The following is a 13260-nucleotide window of genomic DNA, read 5'->3' as shown; positions in this document are numbered from 1 at the left end:
TTAGTCAAGATATTCAGATTAGTGCAGATTCATCGTCTTGGTTATAAATTTGTCTTGAGGAGCTCAAACTTATTGAATTTTCTAAATCTACCCAAGATCTTCCAAGATTTAGAACTATGGTACATTGACCCACCATACATCTTACACAAGTCACCATGCCATATATCAATGCACTTAGTGGCAACATAGCTTATTGAGTTATTGTCAGATAAGGGTATAAAAGGCAAAAAAGGCAAGGAGATAGTCTCCATTAGTTCTTCTTCTGCTTCTGAAGATCTGCTCAATTTTTATATGGAAAAGATCTGTGGAAGCTAGTTCAAAGTCATATTTTTGTATCAGTTGAGATTGAGGAGCAGCACTATGCTGTTTGTTGGAGCTTATGGAGAATAGTTCTTGGTCTTAGAAGAACCAGACTTTCCTTTTTCAGTTGCTTGAGCAATTTTATTTTGCTTCTGTCTTTTTATTTAAGAGGTAGTTGTTCCTAAAATTGACGCTCTGTCATCCCAATATGGAATCAACTTGTTTCTTGAAGAATCATTATACATGCCGCACAGATTTTGAATCTAAGCTGAATCGATACACTTGTTGCCCAGTTCACTAAATTCCTTCTTGGCTTTTTTTGATTGGGGGAGAGTAGCTGCATTTGAACTTCTGGGTAGTTCTCTTTGCTTATCTGATTCTGTGAACGAAGTGTCTTCATTGTGGGATAGGACTAATTATCCTCTGGTTTGTCAACAGTCTAGTTAATGAAAGATCAGGCCATTTTTTGATTGATTGGTTCTCATCTTGGCATATTCATATCTGTAAGACACCACCATGGCCTTTTTTCAGTTTCTAATGTGTTTTTCCTGGATAGCTGGATCAAAAAGTATTATTACAGACGTGACATGACGTCTTCATCTTCTCAGCGGATGCTGGACAAAAAGTTAGAAAGGGCTGCAAACTTCCATCAATGGAAAAAAAAATTTGTTAAATTTGCTTTGACTGGCTGTGGGCAGAAGACTTATTTGGAAAAGCACTTCCTGCAGATGATGACACATGGGAAAGTGGGAAACTATATACCTGTATATTAGGTCAGATTTGTAAACTTAATGGAACATATTGTTGATCAACTCATATTGATATTATGAAAGAACTGTGGGAATATTTAAACATATTGTGTTCAAGACAAAACAATCTCTCATGTATTTATCAGTTGTCAGTGAAGTAACATAGAGTTGTTCAGAAGGATTGTCCTGACGTCCTCTAACCCAATATTTTGATCTTGAACTAGATGTATGAAGATTCTAAGCTCCAAACTTCGTATTACTTCAGAGGTAAATCAAATGCAGAATCAGCATGAGCAGCTTGCCATCACGGATTTTTTTGGCAGTCTTGGTGTTAATAGATCCTCAATAGTGACAAGGATACCATATTATCTTAAACTTTCTCATGGGTTTTTCATGTCTCTTGAAAGTTCTGATGACAATACTCCAGTTGATAATTTAGACCTTGCATCTTTCACAGAATCACAGCTGACCATGGTTCCACTGACAGACAAGGTTCAAGGGGGGGTCAATTGGTCATGGTCATGCAGGAAATTTTGGAAAATGTCTGGCAACACTGGTTCGCAAAGCCTTTCAGATAATTCAAGAGGATGAAAAAATATCATCACTGGGGTCATCCTAGACATATCCAACAATTTTGCAGGAAACTTCCAGGTAAGCCTGGTTAGTTTGTCATCTTTGCCAATACATTAGATTCTACTGCAACCTGAGGTTAAGAGTAAAGATGTCAGGTATGGATTATAAGTGCTTTACTCAGTTTTAGACTTCTTAATAATCATAGACCTTCATTTCCAGTTGTGATTAGACAGAGAACTCCACTTGTCTGTCATTTGTTTTCTGCCCCGGATCACTGATTCAGGTGCCTTGGACCAAATGACTGGGATCTCAAGTATATTTTCTGTTTTTGTTCTCCCACCTCAATTTTCATCCGAACTGTTGGCTCTTATGCTAAAGTTAATAGCAAAAGAATTTCCATCTTAATCATTCCTCTCATTGTCATCAATTCTTTACTTACCTAACTTCATTTACTGTTTCTTCACAAATTTAGTTCTTTTTTTTCCTACTTATAGTTATGGTGTCACCTTCTTTTCTTGATTTTTTTCTCCCAATATTTTACAACAAAGAAGACAATGGGTAGAGGTTAGGATTCTCAGGGATTTTATCCAAACAAGTAGAAGTCTTCAATGGCATGTTCCAACAATATCCATGCCCCGCCAAATTCGCTACCATTTAGGTCATTCTTCATTGGAGAGTCAAATTATTGGATAATCATTTCTGTTCTCTTTCTATTTTATCTTATGAATCTTATCGATTTATGAACCTTTAACCGTATGAGCTATTGAACATCTGACCCTGCTAAAATTTGAGGACCTTGTGCATGAGATACAACCTTTTCACCATGTGAGCCATACTCCTCTTGTTAGCAAACAGTTTTCAAGGGTGCACTCTGATGTGTGGGGTCCGTGTCTATTATTTCTACTTAGGGGTTTGCCACATTGTTACTTCCATTGATGATTATTCAAAAGTTAGCTGGATTTATTTTAGGAAACATTATGCTCAATTATTTTCTACAGGAGCAGTTTTGTAGCTGAAACATGTACTCAATTTGATATTCCTACACTGTTTTCGACATTGCATTCCCATTTCTGCGAGTTAACTACCCCGCTCCTTGCTTGGATAAATGCAACAACCATTCCATTCTGTTCTATTGCCCATGCTTACTTATGCAAGGCTGCTGTGACTTGGGAATCAAGGCAGGCAGCGTTGAGACTACTTTACCATAGTTCCAAACTAGGAGCTAAAACTCAAGGTAGCAAAGCCATAGCACCTCTGGCGCCCTGGTTACTTGCTCTACAAACCCCCTTTTCAACAGGTCCCACCCGCGCTGGTTGCCTCCTTGTTCTGCCCTCGCTTCCACATATACAACACAAATCTACAATGCTTTGTTGCCTGCTGTTTAGGAGAGTTAGGTTCTCTCTATTAGACGAAAGCTAGCTACCAAAGAACTAGAACATCACTCACTACCAATTGTTTGGGGTTGATTTCCGCTTCCTTCCAGATGAACAGGAAGGGGAGAACGAAGGGAAGGGAAAGATTCCTGGTTGTACAGTGGAACCCCATTCTCAACCAATTGATTAGCCAGACCTCTTTCAATCCTTTGATACTGACCGATTGAAAGAGGGCTCTATACGAGCGCCTGTGTACTCTCCCCATGAAAGTGCAACAACGACAGGAATGGCTACTGATTCTACTTCAGTAGGAATCACCACTCCTACGCCTGCAAATAACGCGTATTTTCGATCTTTCCTTGACCCCACCTTTGTTAATAATCCAATCAGTGCCCTCCAAATGCTTTTTTTTTTTCCACTAAAAAAGCCCCCCGTTACAGACCTTTGAAGAATGGAGAGTTGAGACAGCAATACTGATAGTGATAGGTGGAAGATTCCATTCCAATCAGAAGGGATGAATCTTGCCCAAGCAAAGCAAGCAACAAGGGTGTCCTCTGTGACCTCATCCCCGTATGCGCACGTGCCTCCATCTTTTCCATTATGGATGTACCTATTTAATTTGGCTTAACAAAAAAAGAAGGGAGAGCTATAGAGTTTTGGAACAGGACAGCAGGCAAGGTGAGATCCTTACAGATGGGATTCTCCCTCAACAAATCCATTCCCTCCTTCTCCTTCAAGGGATATCTATCGCATATATTCCCATACAGAAATTCCAGATATCGTTCCTAAACAAGCAAGGGATTCACGCACCAGCGAACAAGCAACGGCCGAGCGCCCCAGCAAGAAAGTCATTGCAACAAAGCAGTGGCCCTACTACAAGGCTGCGCGTAGCGCATCCGTTTTTTTGCTTTTCTTTGTTGAACCCTCTACGGTCTACCCTCTTTGTCGATATCCCAATTCTAGCATTCATTAGCAGAAGTAGAGATCGGGGGAATAGGATTTTTTACATATAACATCTATGTGAAAATGACAAAGCCGCAATAAAGGGAAGAAGCATATCCTGCGCCTTCACCTGTGAAGCACTATGCTCTTTATTACAATAGACTACTTTCCAAGCAAACTACTGAAGACATACTACAGGGAGTGGGAATAAAGCTCCAGTCCTTAGCCCAACACTCCTTCAATATCGCACCTACTACCAAAGACTGAACCAAAGAAGGAATGGGATAGACAGCTATCTCTCCCTCACCCCGCAGCTCAAACTCCGCATCCTGATCCAGATCCAACAACAGACTTACTAGAGCTACTACGCATCCTAGAACTGGGGGAAGGGTGCTTTCACTTCCTTAAAAAAGGCATAAATAACTGTCTGTCTCTTCCTACAGTAGCAGAAGACATGAAAGTCACTAAACAACGCTTTTAAAACTATCCCACGTAGGCATGGAAAGTTTTCGGGTATCACAGTAAGACAGTGACTATGCAAAGAAATATTTGTCCGTTCTATTTAATGAATTTATGGTTTCTGATGATAATATTCATCAGTCTTCATATGTTTAAACCCTCAAACAGAACAATGTAGCTGAGCAGAAAAACAGACATTTAATCGAGACCCACTTTTCCCTCTTATTTCAAATGAAGGTGACTAAATCTTTCAAGGCTTTGGCCGTTTTTAGCTGTCTGATCCCTTATTGAACATAAGCTTTCATCTGTTTTATAATGGTATTCAGTATTCTTTGTTATCTTCATCTACCCTTCTTTTTGTTCTACCACCTCATGTTTTTGGTAGTGTTTGTTTATTTTGAGATCAACATGTTGAGGTTTCCAAATTATATCTTAGATCTCTTGAGTATCTTTTTTGCCAGGTATTCTCACACCCATAAGGGTTCTGTTGTTACTTATTTGAGCTTAAGTACTATGTTACTGATCCAGTGTCCTGTTTGAATCCTAGTCCCCCCCCCCCAACAAAAAAAAAGAAGTGTGCTTCCACTAAGTAATAGCACAGCCTCCTTTTGTTGCCACATCCTTCTGAAATCCTCTATAATTAAGTGTAAGCTTGTTGTCATAAATTAGCAGCTGCCATCCTTGCTTCGATGAACTCCACCTTTTTGCCTCCTCTTCACAAAATCCTAAGGGGAGGTCAATATCCTATATCTAACTTTGTTTGCTATGCTGGATTGTCCTCTAGTTTCCACCCTTTTTTCTCTGCAATTGAGAATCACCATATTTGTAAGTTTGTTCTGAAAGCCTTCTCTATTCATGGCTGAACCACTACTATGACTGAGAAGCTGTTGGCAATGGTAGAGAATCAAACTAAATCCAGTTCCATACCCTCTGCAGGTTGTCGTTAGGTATTCATGGTAAGGGTTAACCCAGATAGTTCTTTTTCTTGCTTATGTCCACCAGTGGCTTAACTTACCTCCATAGTTCAAAATTTAGTGAAATCTTGCAAAAATTCGGTGGTTTCAACACCAGTGAACCAATCATAGACTCATAGTACTTCCAATTGTATTTCCTATTCCCTCCAATTGCAGTGTGTGTACATGAGAGAGTGAGTAATTACAGGCTACTACTGAGCGCTATTGCAGGGTTTATCCATTCAATCTGGCGTTCGATCAAGGTTCTTACAAGGACATTCACCACGTGTTTTTTGCAAAGAGAATGCAGAGCCCAATCCAACCATTGGATCTTCATCCACTTTGGACCATATCACTCCCATATCCTCCTAACAATTCAAAACTAGCTGTAATTTAATCAGCTGATTTTATGCAATTACCCTTTACTCCTCAATCTTATTCCAACTAGGAATGCTTTAATAACCAAATTCAAGTTGGTTCTGATTGAGATCTTGGAAAGCCCCTAGTTGATCCTATTCAATCTATAGCTACATTAAAGAGGAGCGAAGAAAAATACAACCAGAGTAATACAACAGGTAATAGAATCTTGAAAAGGGAAGCCGGGGAGGAGAGGTCAGAAGAGCAGATGCAGCTCTTGGCAGCCAAGGTATCAATTCATGAAACTCTCTTTGAAAACTGAAAATTCTGTCCAGTTAAGACTCTATAAGCAGCTACTAAAGAGTCGGAAACAAAAGCCAAACCTATTCAAACTGAAATAAAACTTTACTTTAACTTGGACTCGATTACCGAAACAATAATAATTTTCTGATTTGGATGCCAGTGTCACCTTGACTGCCAAGTAATCGTGTGTTGCCTTTTATCATACCATCACATAATATATCAGTTTTTGACACTTTGCAAGTTTACATAGGTTGGTTATTCTCATATCAGGTCATTATTGGCATAATTTTCAGCTGCTGACAAAAAATAAAAATTATTGGCATAATTATGTATTGATATGGCTTCTTTTTATTGCATATAAGTATATTAATATAAAGTTACTGCTTATTAGCATATCATGTATACTACATGGCTGCAAAGGTCTAAGCCCAGTCCAGCAACACCTAGGTTCACCTAGTAACCTTTACAACTATGCAAGTTCAACTAAATTAGTCAAGGAACTCACCCAAAAAGAAAAACCAAACTGGTCGTGGAAGAACCAAAAGAACAATATGGAACAAGAAAGTTAATTATCTTACCAACTGAACAACAATAAAAATGAAAGCGTGGTCCCTAACAACAAGAAGTTGAAATTTCAATCTCAACCACCAGCGATCTGCTGGCACATTTGCTCGTAAAATAAATACTGCTCTGCACTCTGTACAGTGAGCAAAAGCAAAGCCCTCCTGGCATTCAAAAAAACATAGCAGTTTAGAAATTAATTGCATTCTTAAAAACATAAACAGGAAAAAAAATGATGATGGATATGCAGAACATGTCAATAAACAAAAAGTTATATTCCAAATTGATAGCTTTTGTACTGCCTAAGATGACAGTAAAAAAGCTCAAACTGTCGACCAAGAAATAATGCCGTAGTTCTCTTGGAAGTTGGAACAAACTACAAGTACAAAGTATGAAAATAGCAGATATCAGTAGCCAAACATGTCGACAAATACCTATATCCACTTTGTTCTGGCTTGGTTAGGACCCTACCCTTCAGATAAAAATCACAAGTCATCTTCAGCAACTTCCCATCCCAGTTCCCACTGATTTATATTTCGAAGGAACTTTCCAGTCTTCCAAAAGTTTGAGAGTAAAATATATCCAGAAAGTAGATTTATTATATCCCAGATATTACTATTAGTCCTATGGATAAGATAACGTTTAGAAACTAAAGATATTAGTCTCAAATAATCTTGTCGGAGATGATACATTTAAAAACTTTGGGGGTGGGGTGGAGGCTACCTGGGTGCATGTAACATGCTCCTGTGCCCAGACACTGAAGCAAGCGAAATGACCACCACAACCGCATAGAAAGGTGTAACGTGGTGTGACTGTCATTTCACTAACCCTATGTCTGGGCATAGGGGCGGCACACCATACTTGCCCCAGTAGCTTTCTCTTTTCCTTAAAAGTTATGAGTCAATTTCCGTAAGAGACAAATAAGTATGTTGCACAAGGTCAACAAATATATAACAAAGCATTTACCGAAGTCAAATTTGGAAAAAGAAACCCAGTTGATAGACAAAAAAATCAGTCCATACATGCATAGAGGACAAGCATCTATTAATGAGATATGCATAACTACATCAACATATCAGGGGAGTTAATTGTCTATGTGCGTCAAGTATCCTTGTTACATGGCCAGTTTCTAGAATATCAACAACATGCAAGAATTCTCTTTATTTACCTTAGTTGATCTCCAATGATCAAGACATGATCGGTGAACGTACTTTTGTGTTCCTCTACAATAGCAGGGTGCTATCAAATCTTCGCCTATGCATGGAAAGATAACTATTTCAATACAATAATACAAAATAAATATCAATTTCCTGCAAAACAATCTTTCTCTTTCATAACTTGCTCAAAATTCATGTAACTGATATCATCCACAACCACAAGTTCCCCATGTCATGCCAGACACTGTACTTATCTTCAAAGAAACAATATACACCATCTTGGCTAGAAGATGGGGCTCCTATGAGAGGAAAAAGATACCGATCACAGTAGGTAGTAAGGACCTCCATTATCAAGGCAAATCCGACATTGCGGCTGGTCCACGTTCACTAGATTGCAACATTCATCACCATCAAGACTCGGCCGATCGTCGCCAGCATCAGAAGAATCACCAATCACTAATCTAATTTCACATGATGATGGGAATTCCTTGGATGTGGATACAGTGTCTGATTGATTAAGAATGGGTTCTGTTTCGGCAACATCTTCAGTTTGACCATAATTTGACACCAACTGCATTTGGAAGACCTGCAGTAATGATGAAACTGCACTAAATATTAGCATCTTAGTGAGACCCTCTATATGAAAAGTACAAATCATGCCAAATGCAGCTAAAAAAATCTGCCAAATAATAAGGATTGAAGCCTAATCCACAGACATGAGATTCCCAAGATATGCCTTCAACTAGAGCCTCCCCTTCCTCTTAAACAGCTAAGTCACACAAGAAAGTGACTGAGGAATGTTCAAGTGATAGTGTAGCTGACAGCTCAAAAGGCATTATCATTTTCCCAGGCTGCAAAATAACTCCTGCTAGGCATTTCCAAGTAATGACTTGGAAGTTGGAACTTTGAAAGCTGGAACAACAACAAAAGAGTCCACATGGTAGTGGACCATGCATCCAAGGCAGACGTGACAAGTTGACAACACAACACAGGCCAACCTATAGGAATCAGGGTCAACAGTACTTTAGTGCATACAAGTACTATGGAAATAAACAACTCTTGCAGATATTTACTGTTCCTAATTTCATTTTAACCATTAGATCTAGATCTATATCTGGCCATGTCACTTGTTAGATAACATCTGACTGTTAAAGCTGAAATCTGATCTGAACTATTTACAGACATCAAATTAGGTTCTAAACATACCACCAGTGGGCCCATTAATACAGGCTAAATAGATGCATTAGGTCTGATCAAACTGCATAAAAAATGTCCTTTTTAAGTTAAAAAATTAAAAAAATAAAAAGACACAATTTACGGGAAGCATGTGTTATAGCACCATTTGATCCAGTGTCACAAGCATGCGATCCATGTAAGGGAAGATATGTGAGCAATGAACTTTTTATCTCAAATAAAGAACAAGTAGTGGCATTTACCACCACCACCACCCCCCCCCCAAAAAAAAAAAAAAAAAAAAAAAAAGAAAGGAAAAGAAAGAAGAAAGTAGCAGTATTTACCAACTTCTGAAATGCTGACCCAATTTTTCATACTCGGGTAAGACTTACCCTTAAAGCTACAAGATCCATTAAAACATTATCGCTAAAAAATATGACCAATAAAGGGCAAACCCAATAGGGGTGTAAATAGATATCCAAAATCCACTCCCGAATTCGCATTCGCATCCGTTAGCTGTATCCGAATCCATCCGATTACTAATAGGATGCGGATATGGTATACCCCTTTACAACCGATTATTATCCGTTCAATAAAATTATCTGATTAAGTTACTTATTTGGATTTATTTCTTATTTTTATAATTTTTTACTTGAGATATGTGACTATTTTTCTAGATTTCTTACTAAAATAACTACCAAAGTAGCTAAATTCTTAAATTTCGAACCTAACCTCACAAATAAAATGGTAAAGATGTCAACAAGTAGTCAAAAACTTGTATTTAATTTGTATTCATGCCAATTTCGAAGAACCTATTTAAGAAAATAACTATCCAATTATCATCCGAATCCAACTGAATCCGTCCGAAAACCGGTAGGATATTATTCGAATTCGTCCGAAAATAATAGGATGCCGATATGGTATTACCACTATCCGATCCGTTTACACCCCTAAAACCCAGTGCCGAAGGCTTCCGCACAAGCATCATCTGGGGGAGGGGGGCAATTTTCCTTATCACTGAGATATATGACAAAATTAGGCAATATTCCCCAATATTGGATACATTGTAATGGCAAGTAATAAACTGCAGCATAGGCTCAGGTTCCACCACCATAATGGAAGAACAAGTCACATTAAAAAGACCAATAGAATCAGATTTTGAATTGTTAATGCTATAACTTTGAGTAACAAAGGTTCGCAAGGAAGAGACTACACATCTTTACAAGACCATCTCGTCGATTAGCATTGCATTTGACAAAGCCACTTTAGCTGTTTGAGAGAGAGAGATTAAAGATAAATATTTACAGAGAGGATACTAAATATATAAGGGATCAGGGAGACATACATCTAACTAGATAAAAATTAGGTATGTCAAATAAAAGATGGCATACAATGGTTAATTAAACTTTTAACATGCTTTTAAGAGAGGATATAATTATGTTAGGGCCTGTTTGGTTAAGCGAATCCAGAGATTTCAAATCTCTGGATTCACAAATGGGAGATTTTTACCTGTTTGGTTGTGTGAATCCCTAGATTCATGAAATCTAGAGATTCACATTTTTACACTAAAAACGTGAATCTGTAGATTTATGGGTATGAGGTGAAATCCAGAGATTTCACCCATACTATCAAAGCGTTAAAGATTTGAACCATAATTCAATAAATATTTTTTTAGGATAAATCTAGAAATTTCATTCCAAAAATTCAAACTAACCAAACAGTTAATTTTACGAACCATGACTCTAGAGATTTGAAGTCTGTAGATTTGAAATCTCTAAATTTTTGAAATCTACAGACTCAAGTAACCAAACAGGCCCTTAGAGCATATGCACCTTAGATAAAGAAGTAAGACTGAAGAAAAGTGGAAAGCATTCATGCAAGAAATAAACAGAATGAATAGGCAAAAAGGATACTTATTTTTTTAAGTTAGTAACAAATATTTATTTTGTTTAAGTTAGTAACAGCTATTTATTTTGTTAAATTAGTTCTCCCAATCAGTAACCAGTGGTAGTCGAGAAGAAGATGAATGGTAGTACAAAATGATACCAATACATTCAAAACATGAAATCGTAAACCATAGAACATACTCCAACGACATTTAAATGGCCAATGTAGAACCCCCCTAAAATGAATGATTACCTTCTAGATATGATGTTCTTTGCCTGTTAAATGCGGCATAATATTAATTCCTTGTCAAAAAGGCTTCTTTAGTGGTTCCACCTACAGCAACCAAATTCCTTGTTAGCAAGGATGAGAAAGATACTCCAAAAAACTCCAAATCTCAAGGTTTAAACCACAAATTGAGTTCCAACGGCTTAAGTTCAAGAAACCAGTAACCATCAAAAAGAGAAGGCAAAATGTTTTAATATGCTGATCACTGACAGTTAAGGCTGGGGCTCAGCTCAATTACTTTTAAGTTTATACAGTAGCTCATCAAACCCCACTCAAAGTGGGATTACATCCAAAAGCCATACAGGTGGAGGCATGGACTCTTGCATGTGTTGAACGAAGATCCATGCCAATATCACACAGTTGTGCAAGATCGTTGATGCATGAGCATCACTAACTGGTGTAGTTATGGAGTGTGAAGCACTTACATATCCAGAATTTTCTTCACACCGCAGGACGAAGATTATAAATGTTGGAATTACTACTGTGCTAAGCACCAATTAACTTTAGCAACTCATTGTTTATTAGCTTTTTCCCTTCACCCAAAAAAAGGTACTTTGATGCTTTATTACGAGAGATCTCATGCGTATCACCAAATTTAATAGTTGCAGTTAGCACCATTCCTTTCTACCTGTCAACAGTGGCTTGAAAAGCATGACCATTTAAATTTTGCCAATGGTTGAGGCATTTATATCAGGTAGTATGTGACGTTTTACCTGACAAAAGATTGCAGACCAAAATCTCAACAAGATGCCAGAATGTCAACCAAAACTAGAAACTTGTTGAATCCCTAACTCCACCTCTGATTTTGACTCAGTGACACAAAAAGCCATATCTTAATAAGACCTCAAACCCTGAAGCATGTACAACAGAAGCCTCTGAATGCTCAAGTAAGGAGTACTGACATGATTCAGATTAAAGGAGATAAAAGAGCAGCAAACTCAGCCCAAATGACCCCAGGAGAAGTGAAGAAAGCCGTTTAATAGGTTCTTTAATAGCGCTGAAAAAAGAATAAAATCCAGGTAGCAGACACATTTAGTTAAAAAATGACGAATTGAGTCCTGTTCTTCTGGATACCGCCACTCATCCATTTAAAGGTCGTCCAACCTCATGTTGGTCATAATCATTTCACATGTTCATGCTCTTTAATTGCCCAGCATTCAGCTCCAATGAGAAATTTTCAACTCACATGCAAATATTATAATTTACATTTTAGCATTATGACTGGTCAAAGGATTCTAGATTATCTATACTATAACAAGATACTAACTTTGTCCTAAATCAGTAGCAAATATGAGAACTGTCTAATCTAAAAGAATTAAATAGCTGTTGTACACTTCCAAAAGAGAGCAATTCTGTCAGCATATAAGCTTCCGTTCATCAGAGAAGAAACTAAGCAACCAGCTAAAGAAAATTTTGAAGCTTTCAGTGTCATCCCAGCCATCGAAAACATAACACATTTCCAGATCCATTAACTATGATTACAAATGAGTCAAACAACACGAATCTACGAAGATAAATTTATAATTAGAAAATGGCATAACTCGCACAGAAATTCTCACTCAAGAATCAAAGGAAGTCAATGAAACAAAGAAGAAAACAATCCAAAAGTGACTTTCGGAAGGAAATTATTGAGATTCACCGACAACTAAACTACCTGTTTCTTGGTATGATTACAAAGTCCACTCTTGATTTCCTCAATAAGGACATTTCGACGGATACGATTCTGGACTAATGCGCGGAATCGTAGGACTTTTCTAGGGTTTCGTTAATCAAATTTTCAGAAAATCAGACGAGTGTGTTCTGGCTTAGACTTTCGTTTCAGGAAGACGATCCTAAAGACATCCCAATATAATATTCAAAAGTTTTGTATGTCTATTTTCTTTATAAGAAAAATGAAAAGAAAATAGATTTCAAACATTTTTTTTTTTTTGGTCGAAGATTTCAAACAACTTAACCTGGTGGTAAAGGCGCAAAACCATATACTCCGATCGACGGATGAGATTTGTTTTTCAAATGCATCGTTAATAAATGGAACCCACACATAAGGAGAATTTCATTACATTCGGGTGGGGCTAGCAACATCTTTGAAAAAGAACAAAAAACAAAGGGACAAGATCTTTTGCCGTACACGTGTAAGTAGATACAGCAATCTGCAAATAAGATGATCGTGAAGATCCGAGAGATCACA

At 37.6% G+C, this 13260-nt stretch overlaps 1 protein-coding gene across 3 annotated transcripts in view; it reads right to left on the bottom strand.

Moving 5' to 3' along the window:
* The window catches only part of LOC149015838 (RING/FYVE/PHD zinc finger superfamily protein), a 43991-nt gene extending 31076 nt beyond the window's left edge, over nucleotides 1-12915 (bottom strand). For 2 of the 3 annotated variants that reach the window (XM_089155952.1, XM_089155950.1), the window contains exons 1-5: nucleotides 12727-12915; nucleotides 11040-11120; nucleotides 8070-8330; nucleotides 7739-7824; nucleotides 6588-6734 (exon numbers count right to left, since the gene is read on the bottom strand). In XM_089155952.1, coding sequence (XP_089012078.1) covers nucleotides 6588-6734; nucleotides 7739-7824; nucleotides 8070-8304 — 468 coding nt within the window. In that variant the 5' untranslated portion in view covers nucleotides 8305-8330; nucleotides 11040-11120; nucleotides 12727-12915. The remainder of the gene's footprint in view (nucleotides 1-6587; nucleotides 6735-7738; nucleotides 7825-8069; nucleotides 8331-11039; nucleotides 11121-12726) is intronic. The other variant, XM_089155951.1, reaches the window with a different exon arrangement.
* Between the last annotated feature and the right edge of the window lie 345 nt (nucleotides 12916-13260).

The sequence above is a fragment of the Hakea prostrata genome, chromosome 5 (assembly GCF_041222555.1).
Source record: "Hakea prostrata isolate BN-2017 chromosome 5, UWA_Hpros_2, whole genome shotgun sequence".
Taxonomy (NCBI): Eukaryota; Viridiplantae; Streptophyta; class Magnoliopsida; order Proteales; family Proteaceae; genus Hakea; species Hakea prostrata.
Note: the sequence above shows the minus strand (reverse complement) of the source record. Positions and strands in the feature narration are given on the sequence as shown.